At 36.4% G+C, this 15,168-nt stretch overlaps 1 protein-coding gene across 6 annotated transcripts in view; it reads left to right on the top strand.

Moving 5' to 3' along the window:
• LOC135586783 (uncharacterized) overlaps window positions 1-15,168 on the top strand; it is a 60,894-nt gene that overhangs the window by 31,099 nt on the left and 14,627 nt on the right. For all 6 annotated transcript variants that reach the window (XM_065081126.1, XM_065081127.1, XM_065081131.1 and 3 more), the window contains 9 exons: window positions 1,870-1,928; window positions 2,059-2,161; window positions 3,454-3,633; window positions 3,765-3,881; window positions 7,199-7,467; window positions 7,540-9,095; window positions 9,185-10,380; window positions 14,591-14,719; window positions 14,800-14,952. In XM_065081126.1, the coding sequence (XP_064937198.1) occupies window positions 1,870-1,928; window positions 2,059-2,161; window positions 3,454-3,633; window positions 3,765-3,881; window positions 7,199-7,467; window positions 7,540-9,095; window positions 9,185-10,380; window positions 14,591-14,719; window positions 14,800-14,952 (3,762 nt within the window). The remainder of the gene's footprint in view (window positions 1-1,869; window positions 1,929-2,058; window positions 2,162-3,453; window positions 3,634-3,764; window positions 3,882-7,198; window positions 7,468-7,539; window positions 9,096-9,184; window positions 10,381-14,590; window positions 14,720-14,799; window positions 14,953-15,168) is intronic.

The following is a 15,168-nucleotide window of genomic DNA, read 5'->3' on the forward strand; positions in this document are numbered from 1 at the left end:
CGTGAAGCACCCTTGCAGCAAAGACGCGAACTTAGCTTGCGTTGCCTAAGTCGCGCTTCGCCCTTGCGATTTGTGTTCGCAAAGATCAGCCCACTTGAATCTCTCGCAGGTCCCGAAGGACTGTAAAAGAGAAAGTTGATTAGTTCGAAGAACGAGCGACGGACAAGTCCTGACGTCTCGTGAAAAGGAGAAGCTTTACAAGCAATTCAGCAAGCACCTTGCGTGCATAAGAGAAAAGAGGGAGAGGAGGAAAACAAGGACTTTAGAGGGTTGAACGAACAACTGCAAGTCCACAAACAGCTGCTCACCGAGTGCCGGGCGCGACAACAAGTTCCCGTCAAGGTAACGTGTAAACTTGCGAAAGGTTGTTCAACGCCCGACATTATACCGAAGCCCCATCCCCCATGGTGCCACCCGGGTGGTTCCAGGGTGCTGAGATGGCTGACGTTTCGCGTGCAGCAGCGGGCTGCAGAAAACAGATCGTGGCACGTGAAAACGTAGCTGTTTTGCTCGGTTCGGTGAGCGGTCGCATTGTAGCACTGCAACTTGTTCGAACTTACATTTTTACAAACAAAAGGACTTAAAACCAAGCTAAAACATGCTGTCAAGCAATTGTACATGTAGATGAGAGTGCCAAACGGTTCGTTGAACGGAGTTGTTGCGGGTGCGCGACGACCGTTCGTGATAGTGTTCTCCTCTTATTTTTCTCTTCCTTTCCTATTTTTTCTCTCTTTGGTCATTCCGTACTGACTGTTACCAAGTATTGGTGCACAAGTCCTTTAGCCATTAATTTTAAACCTTAATCTTAACTGTACCTTCGGCACATCTCTTGGTGTTGCTAAACTTGTATTTTATATATAATTAAAAATTGAAACTGAGTAAAAAATTAGTGAGTTACTTTCTAGGCATTTATGGGAACACACACAATTCTCAAATGTGACTCTAAACAACTTCCATGCATATTTAGCTGAGTGGGGGAATGTCAACATTTAAAGAAAGTTATGATTCTATTTGGATAGTCATTTATTTTGATTTTGTGGTGCATTTCGAAAGAATGAAACAAATCTGCAAGATGTGCTTAGATCTGCTGCAAGGTGGCTTATCCTGGATATGTATTTCAAATAGAAGACAATTGCTACATGTCTAATAAGATTGTCGATCAATTTGTCACCTGAATTTGCATTGGATAAGGGCTTAGTACCACCCAGAATCCAGATAGGTTGACAAAAAATGATCAAGTGGTCTGCTTTAGGCATATAGTTTCCTATATTTTATTAACATCTGAACTTGATATACATATGCTCCACTTTTACATGATCATGCGTTTACTGTTAGCTTAAAAGTAAGGTGGTGTTACGACGTAAGACCCAGAATTTTTTTTAGTAAATTTGGAGAGAGATCAAAATTAGACAACACTAGCTTAAAAGTATGGTGGTGTTACGACTTAAGGCCCAAATTTTTTTTTTAGTAAATTTGGAGAGAGATCAAAATTAGACAACCGTTCTTGTGCCTATTTTGGTTGCACAAATTCATATTTGAGTCTTATCCCGAGTGGTTGATGCTATCCTCTACAGCTGTATGTTAAAAAATAATTCTTATTCAAGTATTTGTGGTCACAATACTTTGGTTCTTGTGTAAGTCATATTTTATTAACTGTTCTTTAAATGCCTTTTGTCATGTCTGCTTTTTCTCTCTCCCAGACACATGCTTCTGCTTGTAATTCTTCCGACATCTATCTGCACCACTTCTTGTTGGAATTTTCTTGGCATAATTTTTCATTGTTATTCCATCCATAATAGTGCATTTAAATTATTCCATCTATGCAGTTGTGGTGATCACAAATGTGACTTGTTAGTGATTCTGTGGCAGGTGCTGTCATCACTAAATGAGCTGAAAAGTTTTGAGGCTAGATTGCTTGCAAAATTTGAGTAAGTTTTCAATTATTTTTTGCCTAGAAATTTTCAGGTACCAAGTATGAATTTATGACATTATACATGTATAGCAAGGAAGTTACTTTTCCTGATATAAGTACATTGTATTCTTTGGTTCAAACTGTAGGTACTATATCTGTAACCATAAGAAGCTGTACTGGGATGTTACTATTCACAAAGCTATCCTGAATTTACCATTGCAAAATGAGGAGCAAAAAGTTCTCAATATGGTAAATGCATTTGTGATCTAGACATTATCGTGATTGTAGATTTACTATTTATGTTAGACTAGTTTAAATGCAACTATTATGTTATCGCAGCTTTTGGATTGTTTCAATAGTGAACTTTGATTGATCAAGTTCTATGTATTGTGACATTCTTCTGCAACACTTTCTATACAAAAGCTCAAATTATCACATTCAATTTCAGACATTAATTTTGGTTTTTGTCTTGAGGTTTCAAAAGCTGTGTGTATGATATAAGTTCATGTGCAAGAGTCATAAGAAGTTCTGTATATGCAGAACGTTTGTCATCTAAATGCATGAAATCTTACCTTATTAGATTAATGGTATCATGTGAAAGGAGCACAAAAATTGTCAAAAATTTATATTTGAGCAATCGTTTTGTATGCTGATTTACTCATGCAACATCCTGAAAAGTGATGATTCGGTTTCCCTAAAAATTGTAGATGTAATTCTTTTATACATGTTTCAGTTTTCATAGAATTTTAAAGCATGAGATTTATAGAAAAAAACTACTTTCTTCTGTTCCATTCTATATTTTACATGTTATTGCTTTTATGTCTTTTGAGTTCTTATAGTGGTAGTACATGTTCTTTATAGCCGGATGCTGTGGATTTGGGTTGTGTAGCTTCAGCAGTTCTGGTGCAGATCAAAATGGAAGCTGAAATCATTCTTATTTCATATTTGTAGTCAAGCTTTTTCTGGATGATTTTCTCTGGTACTTTTGCATTGAGGTGTTGTACATCTTTCTTGGTGACCTTCTTTGTGAATGCCTATCTATATCTGTGGAAACTGGAAACTGGAAAGTATATCTTTTGTTGCCACATCTTTTTTGTGACGGGAATATTGCAAGTGCGGATGTTGGTATTGTGACATATCTACCAGTAGGAGGAAGAATAGGAAGTATCAATGGATTTTGAGTGAGATAAATGGAAGTGAAGAATAATATGAAAGAAAAGGAAGAGAAGACCGGTACCAGCCCCTTAACACCTTCCATATTGTTCTTTCCCAGTCAGTATCAGTGGGTAACCAATCTGATATCCAAACTTAAATACATGAATAGAAATAGGTAGAAGCCACTCTGTTATGATCTTTCTAAGATTACACGAGGCTTTCTCCTAGATACTTGATCTAAACACACTTTATGGGATAAGGTTTATTTATGCATTCTGGCATTTTGTAATTATTTTTGCTTATGGTTAATCTTTTTGCTAGTGTTGATCTTCTACATTATGCTCTCTATTGGTGTTTTAATAATTATACAAAAAATAATGTGGCAGGTATTGGAATTTGATAAAATTTTCCTTCAATCCAAGACTCAGCAGGAGAGTTCTCCGATATTGAATAGCAGACTCTGCTTGGAAAACATATGCCCAACTTATCTCATAAATGGCACCCAACTAAAATTTCAAATTCAAGATGCCTATAATTGCTTTGGGATTGAATTGACAGGTTTTAAGGTATATTATATTAACTTGTTTTCTGTTATTAGCTTTTATTATATTAGATAAGCTTTTATTAGCTTGTTTTCTTTTTCTTTTTGTATTTTAGTGTATATTATAGTAATTGTATTCCACTTTAACTCTTGCAGGTGAACTTATTTGAGCCAAACGTACCAAGAGTAGTCCCGGTGATAGATGATTTTAATGCATCTTTTGACACTAGGCTGTGCATCTTCTTTGATGAGGCAGACTTAAAAATTTTGGAGGTACTTCTCAATTTTTGTGATCTTGTATGCTTTCTTGTGCATGGTTATGGTGCATTATGAAGCATATGCATATTTATGATAATTATGTTCTTGCTTCCTTCTGTTCTTTACATATTGCTTTCTTGTGATTGTTTTTTTTTTGAAAGTTGAAGGAACAGGTTTCTTCTGTGAAGTTTAGACCAAGGAAGGCAATACCGAATGATACCGCCCGGTACGGATGGTACGTATCGGTCCGATGGCATACCGGTACGTGGACCACCCGTTACTGGGCGGAACGAAAAAAATAATAAAATAATATATATATATATATATATATATATTTATATTTATATATAAATATTTTAGAAAAAGGCGATGTTCGGCAACGTCGCCGAGGTGATGCGACATCGCCTTTTTCGGATTTTATATATATATATATATATATATATATTTAAATAAACGAGGCGATGTCGCCCCGCGTGGGGAAGGAAAAGGCGACGTCGCCTTTTAAATAAAAAATATATATATAAATATATATAATCTTATATATATATATATATATATATATATATATATATATATATATATATATATATATATATATATATATATATATATATACACACACACGAGGCGATGTCGCCCCGCTTGGGAGAAGAGAGAGGCGACGTCGTCAAGTTATATATATATATATAATAATAATAATAATAATAATAATAATAATAATATAAATAATAATATATACCGAGCGGTATGTCGCTCGGTATACAGTTTCGTACCGTATTGAGCGATCGTCGAAACTTTGGTATGGTACGAAATTGCAGACCTTGGTTTAGACAACAACAATAATGACAACAAAGCGGTAAAGAAAGTTTAGACAAAGTCTGAAATTCCATAGCACACACTTGTGTCAGCTGGTGCCTAGATATATTATGTGCAGATCAGCACATCACCAATATGAAGATAGTGCCGACACAAGTGATGTTGGAGGATGTAAAAGAAAGAAGAAAACAGAGGACTGGGAAAGAAGCTAGAGGAAAGGAAAAGTAAAAAAAAAAAAGGAGGGGAGAACTGGCCTTATCTCCAGTAAACTTCTCTTTCTATTACCTTCTTTGTTTTCCTTCATTCGTACCCTGTCAATGCAAGATCTACGAAATGATTCATTTCACAACATTTGCCATATTCCAATCACAAAAAACAAACAAATTGGTTGATGCTTCAATACATTATCACTCAACTTGGACCAAACCAATATCACTAATGTCTCTATTACAGTTATAAGCAGTGATTTAAATAGGCGCCCGAGCGCTCACCTAGGCGCTCAAGCGAGGTGAGCCTTGAGCGACTCATGGGTGGACTAGGCAGCGCACTTCAATGAGGCGCTGCCTTGGTGCTCGCTAGAACCTAGGCATCGAGCGCCTCGGGCGAGCACTCGGGTCAGATAAGGCAATCGAACCAGACTTTTAAGTTGGTTCGATTAAACCAACTAACCACTTTCTTACCCTCAAAAGCCACTCTTTATGCTCGCGTGACCCCGAGCAAACCCTAGCACTGCTTTTGCCTTCGTCGCTGTTGCTCTTTGTCGTTGCCTCCACCGCAGACGCAATAGACTGAGCCTTTGTCGCCGACGAATGGGTCCAATAGCTTTGCATGAGCTCGTAGCTTCCTTCTGCTGTCACTCCGTGTGCAATTCCTTCTACTGTCGAAGGAGAGGACTGTAGGTTCCTTCGCCATCAAAGGACGCCCTCTGGAGCTTCTGCCACTACCGCTGTTGTAGTTCGCAGCGCTGCTGCGGCTGTCTTAAACTAATCCTTCGTCGCTGTTGCTGCCAGCTTCTCACGACTGCCTTCTCACCGTTGCTATTGCCACTTTCCATTGTCGGTGACCCTTTATCCCCCTCTGTTATTGTTAATAGTTCTTTTCTCCCCCTCTAACTACTATTAACAGTAGATTTTTAATTTAATATCATATTTTTATTCAAATAATCATATTTATCAATTATGTTATATATTTTTATATTTTTATATTTCAAAACGCTTCATTTTGTACAGGCTATCGCCTAGTGCCTCGGCCGTTTTGGGGCCTTGACACCTTTTGGCGCTTAGCGCTTTTTAAATCACTAGTTATAAGTCATCTCTTATTGATACTTAGAGCTGCTTTGGTAGGCAGCTTTTCGTTGATAAATAAAAAAAAAGATTGCCATGTTGGAACATACCTTTTGAAACGATCTAAGCAAAATACCATGGCACCTTCATTTTTATTTTAGGTAATGGGCACAATGTGGCACCTGGTTATGTAGGCTTGTCGAAAAAGAAATGGCCAATATGTAAAATCATTTGTATCTGATAATACACCATTATAAATAGGTAAAATGACATAAATTCCCAAGTATTCCAATTAATGGGCATCAATTAATAACATGTCAGTCAATCATAGTTCACATATAAGCTTGTCAACTTTTGTCTCCAAAGGTATGTCTTTGGACTTTGGAGCAATGTTATCAACCATCTGTTTCTTACTACGGTATCCAACAATTGCATTGTTCTATGGCATACAAATGATCTAAGTAACCAGAAATATTGGAATATTTAGCAATTGCATTGTTGTGTGACGTATAATGATCTAATAGTTTGTAACTAGAAACATTGGAACTTGCCATTACAAGAATTATTTATTATGCCAACAAATCATGTGAACATTGACCAAACTAACTTGATCACAACCATAATATATAACACCTAAACAGGACCTACCAAGTATCATCAAGAAACCATCCTTCATTTCTGAATGAAGCAGGCTTGCAGTTGCTGAGAAAGGCAAGCTAGAGATGATATCAGTGTTGCTGTTGGAGAGTTTCATCTGACCTATCTTGCCGCCCTTGGAGTGGAGCAAGAGAAGCTCCCATAGGAACCTTTACAGCAGGAGATTTTTTGAGCTCCTATACAAATCTTTGTTTCTTTCTTTCCTTTTCCTTTTTTTTCATTCACAACTGTCTGTTGTACTTTTTTCAATCTCTTAATCGAATGATTTAGCAGTTGCTTTGCCCATAAAGGAATGTTATGCTATATGTTGATCCTTATACAAGATCTAAAACAAGGTTTTACCTTATGTTCAAGTCGCATGTTTATGCCTTTCCACAGACTGGTAGTTGTGGCTTTCTGTCTGGGGATTTTGACATTTGTATGAATGAGTTATTTTTGTAATATCATTAACTTCCACCTAGTCTCGCATATTACTGAAAAGTTTATCTTCTTGTATATGTGCCTATTTATCAATATTATATTTTGTTGCTTCTTATGCTTGGTAACATCCAAATGTCATACCTCTTTGTTGTCTAGGTTGATCTTGTTGTACCATTTCTTGCAATGCATTTCTCACCGAAAATATTCAGTGCTCTACTTAGAGCACAGGATGTGTTGTCAGAACAAAAATCTCAAGTATTTACAGAGGGCATTTCGTATGTAAATGATATCAGTGTACACAATTGGCCTTCCCTCCAATTTTCTGTGTCTGCCATGTTGGACAATTGGAAATTCAACGTCGACCTTGAAGATGATGCAGAAAACAGTGCAATTATTTCCTTTACTTTCGAGAACCTATTCTCTAGGTTGGTCATTTAATATTTCTGTGTATTTCTATTTTTTTTGTCCAATCTACAGAATTTCCTTCTCAATTGCAGGTATGCTCTGGAGGACTCTATGAAGTTTTGGTTCCTCACAAAGATGTTGACAATAGATTACTGTTGTTTCAAGGATGGCCCAAATTGTAGTACATTATGCTCAACAAGAAATGAAATAGGTGGCACAATCAACACGAGTGCTGACCATGTTGATCTCAGCATATCAGAACTGCCTTCCTGTGGAAGTCTGAGGCATGGTTGCTTCGAGTTGCATTACCAAGCTCAAGCATCTCAGCAGGAATGCAGTCTCTGCTTATGCGATGTCGATCTCCATATCTATCCTAGAATTTTTGGTTTGTTGCAGAAGTTTTTCAGCAAACTTAAAGCGCAATCTTCTTCATCTGACACTTCTGTCAAGTCCTTCAGATTGATTGATAGTAACACGGAAATGATTGACAATGGGACTTCTAAGTTTGGTTTCTCCAACTATCACAATATTGAGCATAATATATTTGGCAAAATTGATATAGACCGATTTGTTCCCGTTATGAAATCAGGTTGCTTAAACAGTCTTGAAGGCTCTATGATCTTTGATGCTCCAGAATTAAACAATCTGTGTGCTAAGAAAAATGAATGTCCTAAAGGTGTGAATTTAAATTTCAGGCAAGGGCAAACAGTGAAGGATTCTGTTATGACTTCACCCACATCTAGCAGAATGGCTGAACCATTCATGAATTCTGATAATAATTGTTTTAGTATGAAATTCTCTCTGAATAGGGTTAGAGTATATTTTCATGATTCTTCTTGCATTTTGGCAACACTTACAGTGCCTACATCTATATCTTGCTTCAGATTTTGTCAAAATGATTGTTGGGATTTAGTATCATCTATTGAGGGGTTAATGCTTTCATCATCATGGTCTTGTCCCAACATCCATGAGCTTCTATGGGGACCATCATCACCAAGCAATCTCTCTGTAGTAAATCTTAGTCTAAGGAAAGGGAAAATAAAGATGATGCTTCCCATCACAGAAATAAATATCAGCATTCAGCATGTTTGTTGCATCATTTCATCTGAGTTTCTAGCATTGTTGATAGGTTATTTTTCTTTGCCTGATTGGATACTTGATGGAAATGAACATTTGAGCCATGAAATTCTTGAGTTTGAGAATTCTCGGAATGAACAAAATGATTTGTTATACAAGTTTGAACTGGTTGACTCCACTGTGCTTTTACCTCTTGAGAACCATGAGTATTGTATACAGTTTGGATTTCCCCAACTAGTTTGTAGCTTCATCCCAATGAGTAGTTCAGCAGATTCTTTTACGGAGATTCCTTTTGAGTGCATGATATCAGGATGTATGGATTCTGAGAAAGTTGACATTGTTAATGTGTTTGGAAGAAGTGCATCACTGTCTCTTTTGTTTATCAGGAATGACAAAAACTTCCTGTTGAAGCTTGATGAATGTATGTCTAACACAAGTGTCCCTCTCATTACACAACTGGATGCTGATTTATGGATCCGAATACCTTCTACCACAACAGATGTTTCCCCACAATCTGTTGTGCCTTTATTGATTATGATGAGTGTCAGTGTTTGTAACTTAATTGCTCGGGGTATGTCTATGCTTTAGATGCTTCATATATAGACCATTGTTTACCATAATTAATTCTCTTATGTATTTGCTTGTTCCTATGTTGTTCAGATGACCACCTTATACATGGACTTGAAGCTGTTATTGATGCTGTTGATCAGTTTTCACTGGTTCTCAAAAGATCTGAAATGTACAAGTCTGATATCATGCAGTTTTTGCAATGCAAGAGAAACATCAAGGAGGAAGATGTTGTTTCACTTAACATCTCAAGCCAATTTTTTGTTAGTGTAAGATGTTGCATAAAGACTCTATCACTAACATTCTGTCGCTTCAGGGCAGAAGATTCTTCATCTGAGATGGTTGCAAATGTAGAAATGCAAGTTAATCTATCTGCCATAATGAGAAATGAGGTGCTACAATCTCTTGATGTGAATATTCCATGTGTAGTTGTACGCTCTTCTAGTAGAAATATTCTGTTAATATCTTTCACGCCTGAAGGTGCTAGTTCTTCCCATCTTTGTTTCAATTACTCCAGTTGCAGTGCTGAATCTGAACTTCTGGTCACTGTAGCTTCTCTTGATCTTTGGTTACACTTGTCAGACTGGAACAATATTTTTGAACTCCTTCAGTTCTACATAACACACTTGGTCAGTACTCCAATTTCTTCCAGTGCAGATCCGCAGTCCGGGTGTCATTTTGTCTTAGATCCTGCCACGCCCACTTGTTTTGCATCTGAATATGTTGTGCAGGAAAATATTAGTTGGAAACTTAAATCAGAGAATATAACAATTTCATTACATATACCTAGCTCAAGTGATGGAGAGCTGATAGATTCTGAAATGATTGAAATAGCTAACAAAAATTCTCAGGAACATACCTGCAATAATTTAGTGGAAAATATGCCACCCTTCAAGGTAAAGAATTGCAATTTTGTGAAGATCACTGTCCATAGTAAAAGTTGTGAGATGATCATATGTGAAGGTTGTGTGGAACTGAAATGTAACTTGGAAAAGATGAGGGTTACACTAGAGATGGTTCAAAATTATGATATCACTTCCATTCCATTTATGCATGTATCTCAGGTGAAGGCAGGAGCTAGTCTATGCAGAAAGCAAGGGGAGTTGGTTTATATATCTTCTGAGATTATTATCGAATCTTTAGACATTGGAGTTTCGTATCAAGTTTTATATTTCTGGAGTTGCTATAAGTTACGGGTTCCTGAAACAGCATCATCCCCAATATTTCGCCATTGTTTGGCTTTTAAAGTCCGTTTCAAGAAGGGCTCTCTTCTTTTGAGTGATGGAAGGGTATGCCATCTAACTTCGGCTTTCTATCTTATTTGTTGCTTGGCCATGTTTGTTTAAGTTTCTGAATTCTGATGTGACTGAAGATATGTATAATGTGTACCTTAAATATTTCTGATATGGTTTACAATAACAAGAGAACTTCTGGATATGACTGCATAGCTTGATGACTGCTATGAACACTTATCTTGGCCATAAATGCTGTCATAAGTTGGAATGTTTTGTGTTGTCTTTTTTCATTTGGGAGTGAATATCTTGTTTGCCGATAAATTCTCTTTTAAAAAATTTCATCTTCTTTTGTTCTTCACTATATTCTTAGCTTTCAAAAATTAATGTATAAGCATGCATGAATTCATGACAACAATTTTTCTAGCTGCAAGCATGTTTTCTGTAATAATCATGTAGGCCACCACTTTTTTTCTTATTTGAAACTTGTTTCTAATGGTTGCCATCTATAGGGTGAGTTGGTTTCAGCACTGATGTTGAGAAAGTATTTTAGTATGCTGCTGCATAGTCAAGTAAATTCATTGGGTTTTTTTTTTTTTTTTTCAAATTTAACAGAAAAACGTTACATGTTTATATGGTCTTTCTTTATCTGGAGGCTGATGTAAGTTTTACCCAAAGAATATGGTTTCTTTCCTACAGAAATAATAAATGATGTGGCTTTCATTTCAATGATGCAGGAAGTAGGAACTTGTTAGAATCCTTTCATTTTCTGAGCTTTTGAATAATGTTTATTGAGTCTGTTTAATTCAGTTAGAATCGGATAAAGGTTTATTTAATATTTTATTTATTATTAAGAGTCCAAGTCCTGATAGACTCTAGGTAGAACTCTATAAATAGTAATGTAATCGTTTCTTTTTGGCAGACAATGAAATATTATTAAGTCTTTTGACTAACCCTAGGAGGTCGATCCCCTCGAAGTGATCATCCCATTTTCTCCCCTTTCTTCCATGATAAAACCTTAGGGTCTTATCAGAACTTCCCACTCTTACAATGAATTCTTTCATAACAGCCAATCACCTAAAAATTTTTGGTTTTAGGTGGACATATCAATTTCCAGTCATGTTTTTTAATTTGTCACCATTTAGGAAATGTTAAGAAGCTTTGCATATTATCTCAATTGGTTGGTCATATATAATGGTATTTTCTAGGTGAAATGGCAAATTTAGAATCACAGAGAATTGAAAAGATGAAACAGGCCAAGGTTTATAAAGAAAGGATGTCATGTTGAAGATCCTTGCCAACAATCGTATTAGACTTTTCCAACAAAGTTGCATAAGGCTTATTTTAGCCAGATGTTTTTTCAAGATCGAATTGAAGTAGAGTTTCCAGTTCTTAAAGAATAGGCAATATGAAAAAGGTCCTAGTATGCCAGATAAGGGTGTTCAACTTCCAAGTTAGCCAGATATTCTTTTTGCAGTATACGGAACGAAAGATTGTCATCAGCAAATTGTAAGAAAGGAACACCAGAATAATTGGGGAAGGTTCATAATTCTCTTATTAAGCCGGTCTCCTTGTCAAAAGTGGGAAACCTGAGTGCAGACCTCAAGAACAAAAAGAAGAGAGGATAGTATCTCCTTTTACCCAAGGTTGCTTTTAGGACAAACTGTTTTCTGATTATTAGGATACAATGTTACATTGAGGATTTTAAGCAAGTTAAAAGCTCAATCTCAATCATCTAATTCAGTTAGGTCCAAAACCTTTAGTTTTGATGAGATACTGAAATACCAACCTTTTATATTAAAATTTTTTTATATATTAAAATTTTCTTAGAGTGTAGCATCATCACTAGGCTTTTGAAGTCATACCTGGCACAAAAGTAAACAATTTCATGGGCCATAATGAAATAATCAGCTAGGCATCTTCCTCTATCAAATGTCACTGCAATAGATGAAAAATATCAGAGAGAATTTTGAAAAGTTCAGAATCACCGTCCTAGTAAAAACTTTAAAAGATCAATTTTCAGAATTTTGTCTTGAATTTTAGCTCACTTGACCCCTTGAACTCTTGGAATGATAGAATTCAATGCATAATTAAGAGTTTAAGACTACTTTGTTCTTAGGATTAGTATTCGAATTGCACATTCTATGTTAGCCTGACAATGAAATGTTATGTTTTATCAACATGGTATTACGGCATGGCCGCATTCTGATACAACTTTGCCATGAGGGCAAAAAAGGTAAATGATTCTGATACAACATTCTGATACAACTTTGCTGTGAAGAAAGACTAGGAAAATAAATATATAACGTGTCAAGACCAAGTTCTATGGGATTTCTCTCCTTGTGTGTACAGGCTCCTATTACATGCAAATGCGCAAACAAGTCTCAAACTAAACCTCTTTTCTTCTGTCCAGTAGTAAAACCTCAGCCTGAATAACTAACTTATTCTAATAAAATATAGCAAGTGCTAACCTATTTCATGTGATTATACTCAGTCAATTGGTTCAATTTTTTGGACTTACTCAACCATTTATCTTAGATAAAAAGGGAATATAAGCTATTTAATCTATCCCTGTTTTTTTTAATATAGACCTATGTAAATGACATGACCATTTTTGCTTGCATATACTCCTTTAGTCCTTTATGTCTTTTGATGTACCTAATTATCAGCACTTGTGGTATTTACTGGGATCAACTGGTGGTAAGACCAATGGCAAGGTTTTTAGTCTTGGAATTGGTGCTTGTACTAGTCCCTTGGCAGATTATATGGTACACAATATGCTGGTGTATTATAGTACCATCTGGTACTGATCAAATAAAATAAGAAATAAGAAAACCAAAAGGGTGGAAAATCTGGCAATAAATTAGGAAAATTAGAGAAAGAATTCCTGTAGCCTCGGCCTATTTACCTAAGTAGCACCTATCACTGAGCTGTATCGTCTACCTTCACTGTCTCTTCCTCTCCTCACTTCTCCATTTGTCTGTGATCCTACCACAATTTTGAGGTCCCTAAGTCCTGAGTTATGACTTCTTTAAGCATACAAGGGGTTCATGAACCAGTTCAACTCTACTCATTTAGCGCTAAAATGGGACTAGTCTCCTGTATGTCAGCCTGGTTCGAATTAGTCAATGTCCTATTCCATACTTGGACCAATGCAAACCCATGCAAACCAAGCTCCCATGCAAACCAAGCTGGATGCCATGAGTTTCAATTTTTGGACTGAGACCTGTATTGGTCCTTGACAGGATTGGTATGGTCTGGTACATAACAGCATACTGGCACATGGTCAGTGTACTGATCAACATGAACCAAAGAGAAAGAGGCAGAGAAGAGGGGGTGGAGGAGGAGGAGGAGAATGAAGAGGAGGAAGGAGAGGAAAGCTGCTGTTGACAGGCTGAGCGGTTTAAGAAAGAAGAAAACTTAAAAAGGCCAGTTTCAAACTGGTCCAGGCGAAATTGGCTGAGTTCTAGTTCCTGGTTGGACTGATAAATACCTGTTAATTTGTGCCGGTGTGGCCAGTTTTTTGAACCTTCCGTTTACCTATGGGTACCTCGCAGGTGTATGGTCTATTGAAGCATTGTTGATTGTGAGTATCTGGTTGATTGCCAATCGCATGTTTCCAATGTGTGAACTGTGAACTATTCCTTATATGTAACTTAATTGGCCTTTAATGAAGCAGGCAATCCGGCACAGCACATATCATTGGACTCTTGAACTTCTCATGGTTGCTGGGAGGCTCGTATGAACGAGAATTTAGATCCTAGTTCTCTCTCCTGCCATTCATATCTATTATATTAAAGTATGATGATTTAAATTGTAATGGCTACATTAGGAACCATTAACACACAAGTTCTTCTCGCATGCACCTTGTCTAACACCCACAAACTTAACAAATGTTAAGCGACAATTCTTGCATCATTTTGGCAATCATTGATGGGATGGTGCTGGGAAAGGGATGTGACCATATCAATGGGCTTATATGCGTTTGGGATGGGAATTGACCATATCACATGGGTAGGTGTTCAACTATGTGATTGATCAAATAGGTGCCAAAAGTATGTTTCCACATTAGATTGTTTGCATATATCATACTATGGAGTTGGTTGATCATTTTGACATTAGTTCTATGGTCATTACTTTGTTGTTGTAAAAGCCTTGTCCAGTTCTTGCAGTAGAAATCAATTAATAATTATGAACTTAAATCTTGTTAGAACTATGTTTGATACGGCTTCAGTTTCTCATATAAGTTCATGTATCTTTGACATAGTGGAGCTATCATGGACCTATTCTGGAGACCTTAATGAAGAACATGCTTATACAGTTCAATCAAACAGAAGATGTCACAGAAGGTTCAGCTGTTGCTGATCTGTTGATTAACTACAATAACATTGATAAGGTATATTAAAGAGACTTGTTTTACCATCTTATGTTGTATTCATAATATTTTGGTATACTTTATGAGTAAATTCTTTGTAGGTTATGTGGGAACCTTTTCTAGAGCCATGGAGTTTTGAGTTGAATATGACAAGAAAATATGAAGGGTATATCTTGAATGGATATGCAGTTACTGATGTATATTTGAAGTCGACAAAACTACTTAATTTTAATATTACAGAACCACTGGTTGAGGTACAAATTTACTGTTCTAGTAATTTATCTTTTTGTTTCTACATCATTACTACATGAGGCACCTAGGATGTGCGAGGGAGTTAGCTATTTGGCAATATTTTTAAATTTTAGTGCAATTCTTGCTGAATTTGAGTTTTTGCATGTATTTTTTATTTATGTTCAGAACAATGCAAAATCTTCCTCATTGCTTTGTGTCTTAGAGTGGAAGTTGTTCAT

The sequence above is a fragment of the Musa acuminata genome, chromosome BXJ1-8 (assembly GCF_036884655.1).
Source record: "Musa acuminata AAA Group cultivar baxijiao chromosome BXJ1-8, Cavendish_Baxijiao_AAA, whole genome shotgun sequence".
In the NCBI taxonomy this organism is placed as follows: Eukaryota; Viridiplantae; Streptophyta; class Magnoliopsida; order Zingiberales; family Musaceae; genus Musa; species Musa acuminata.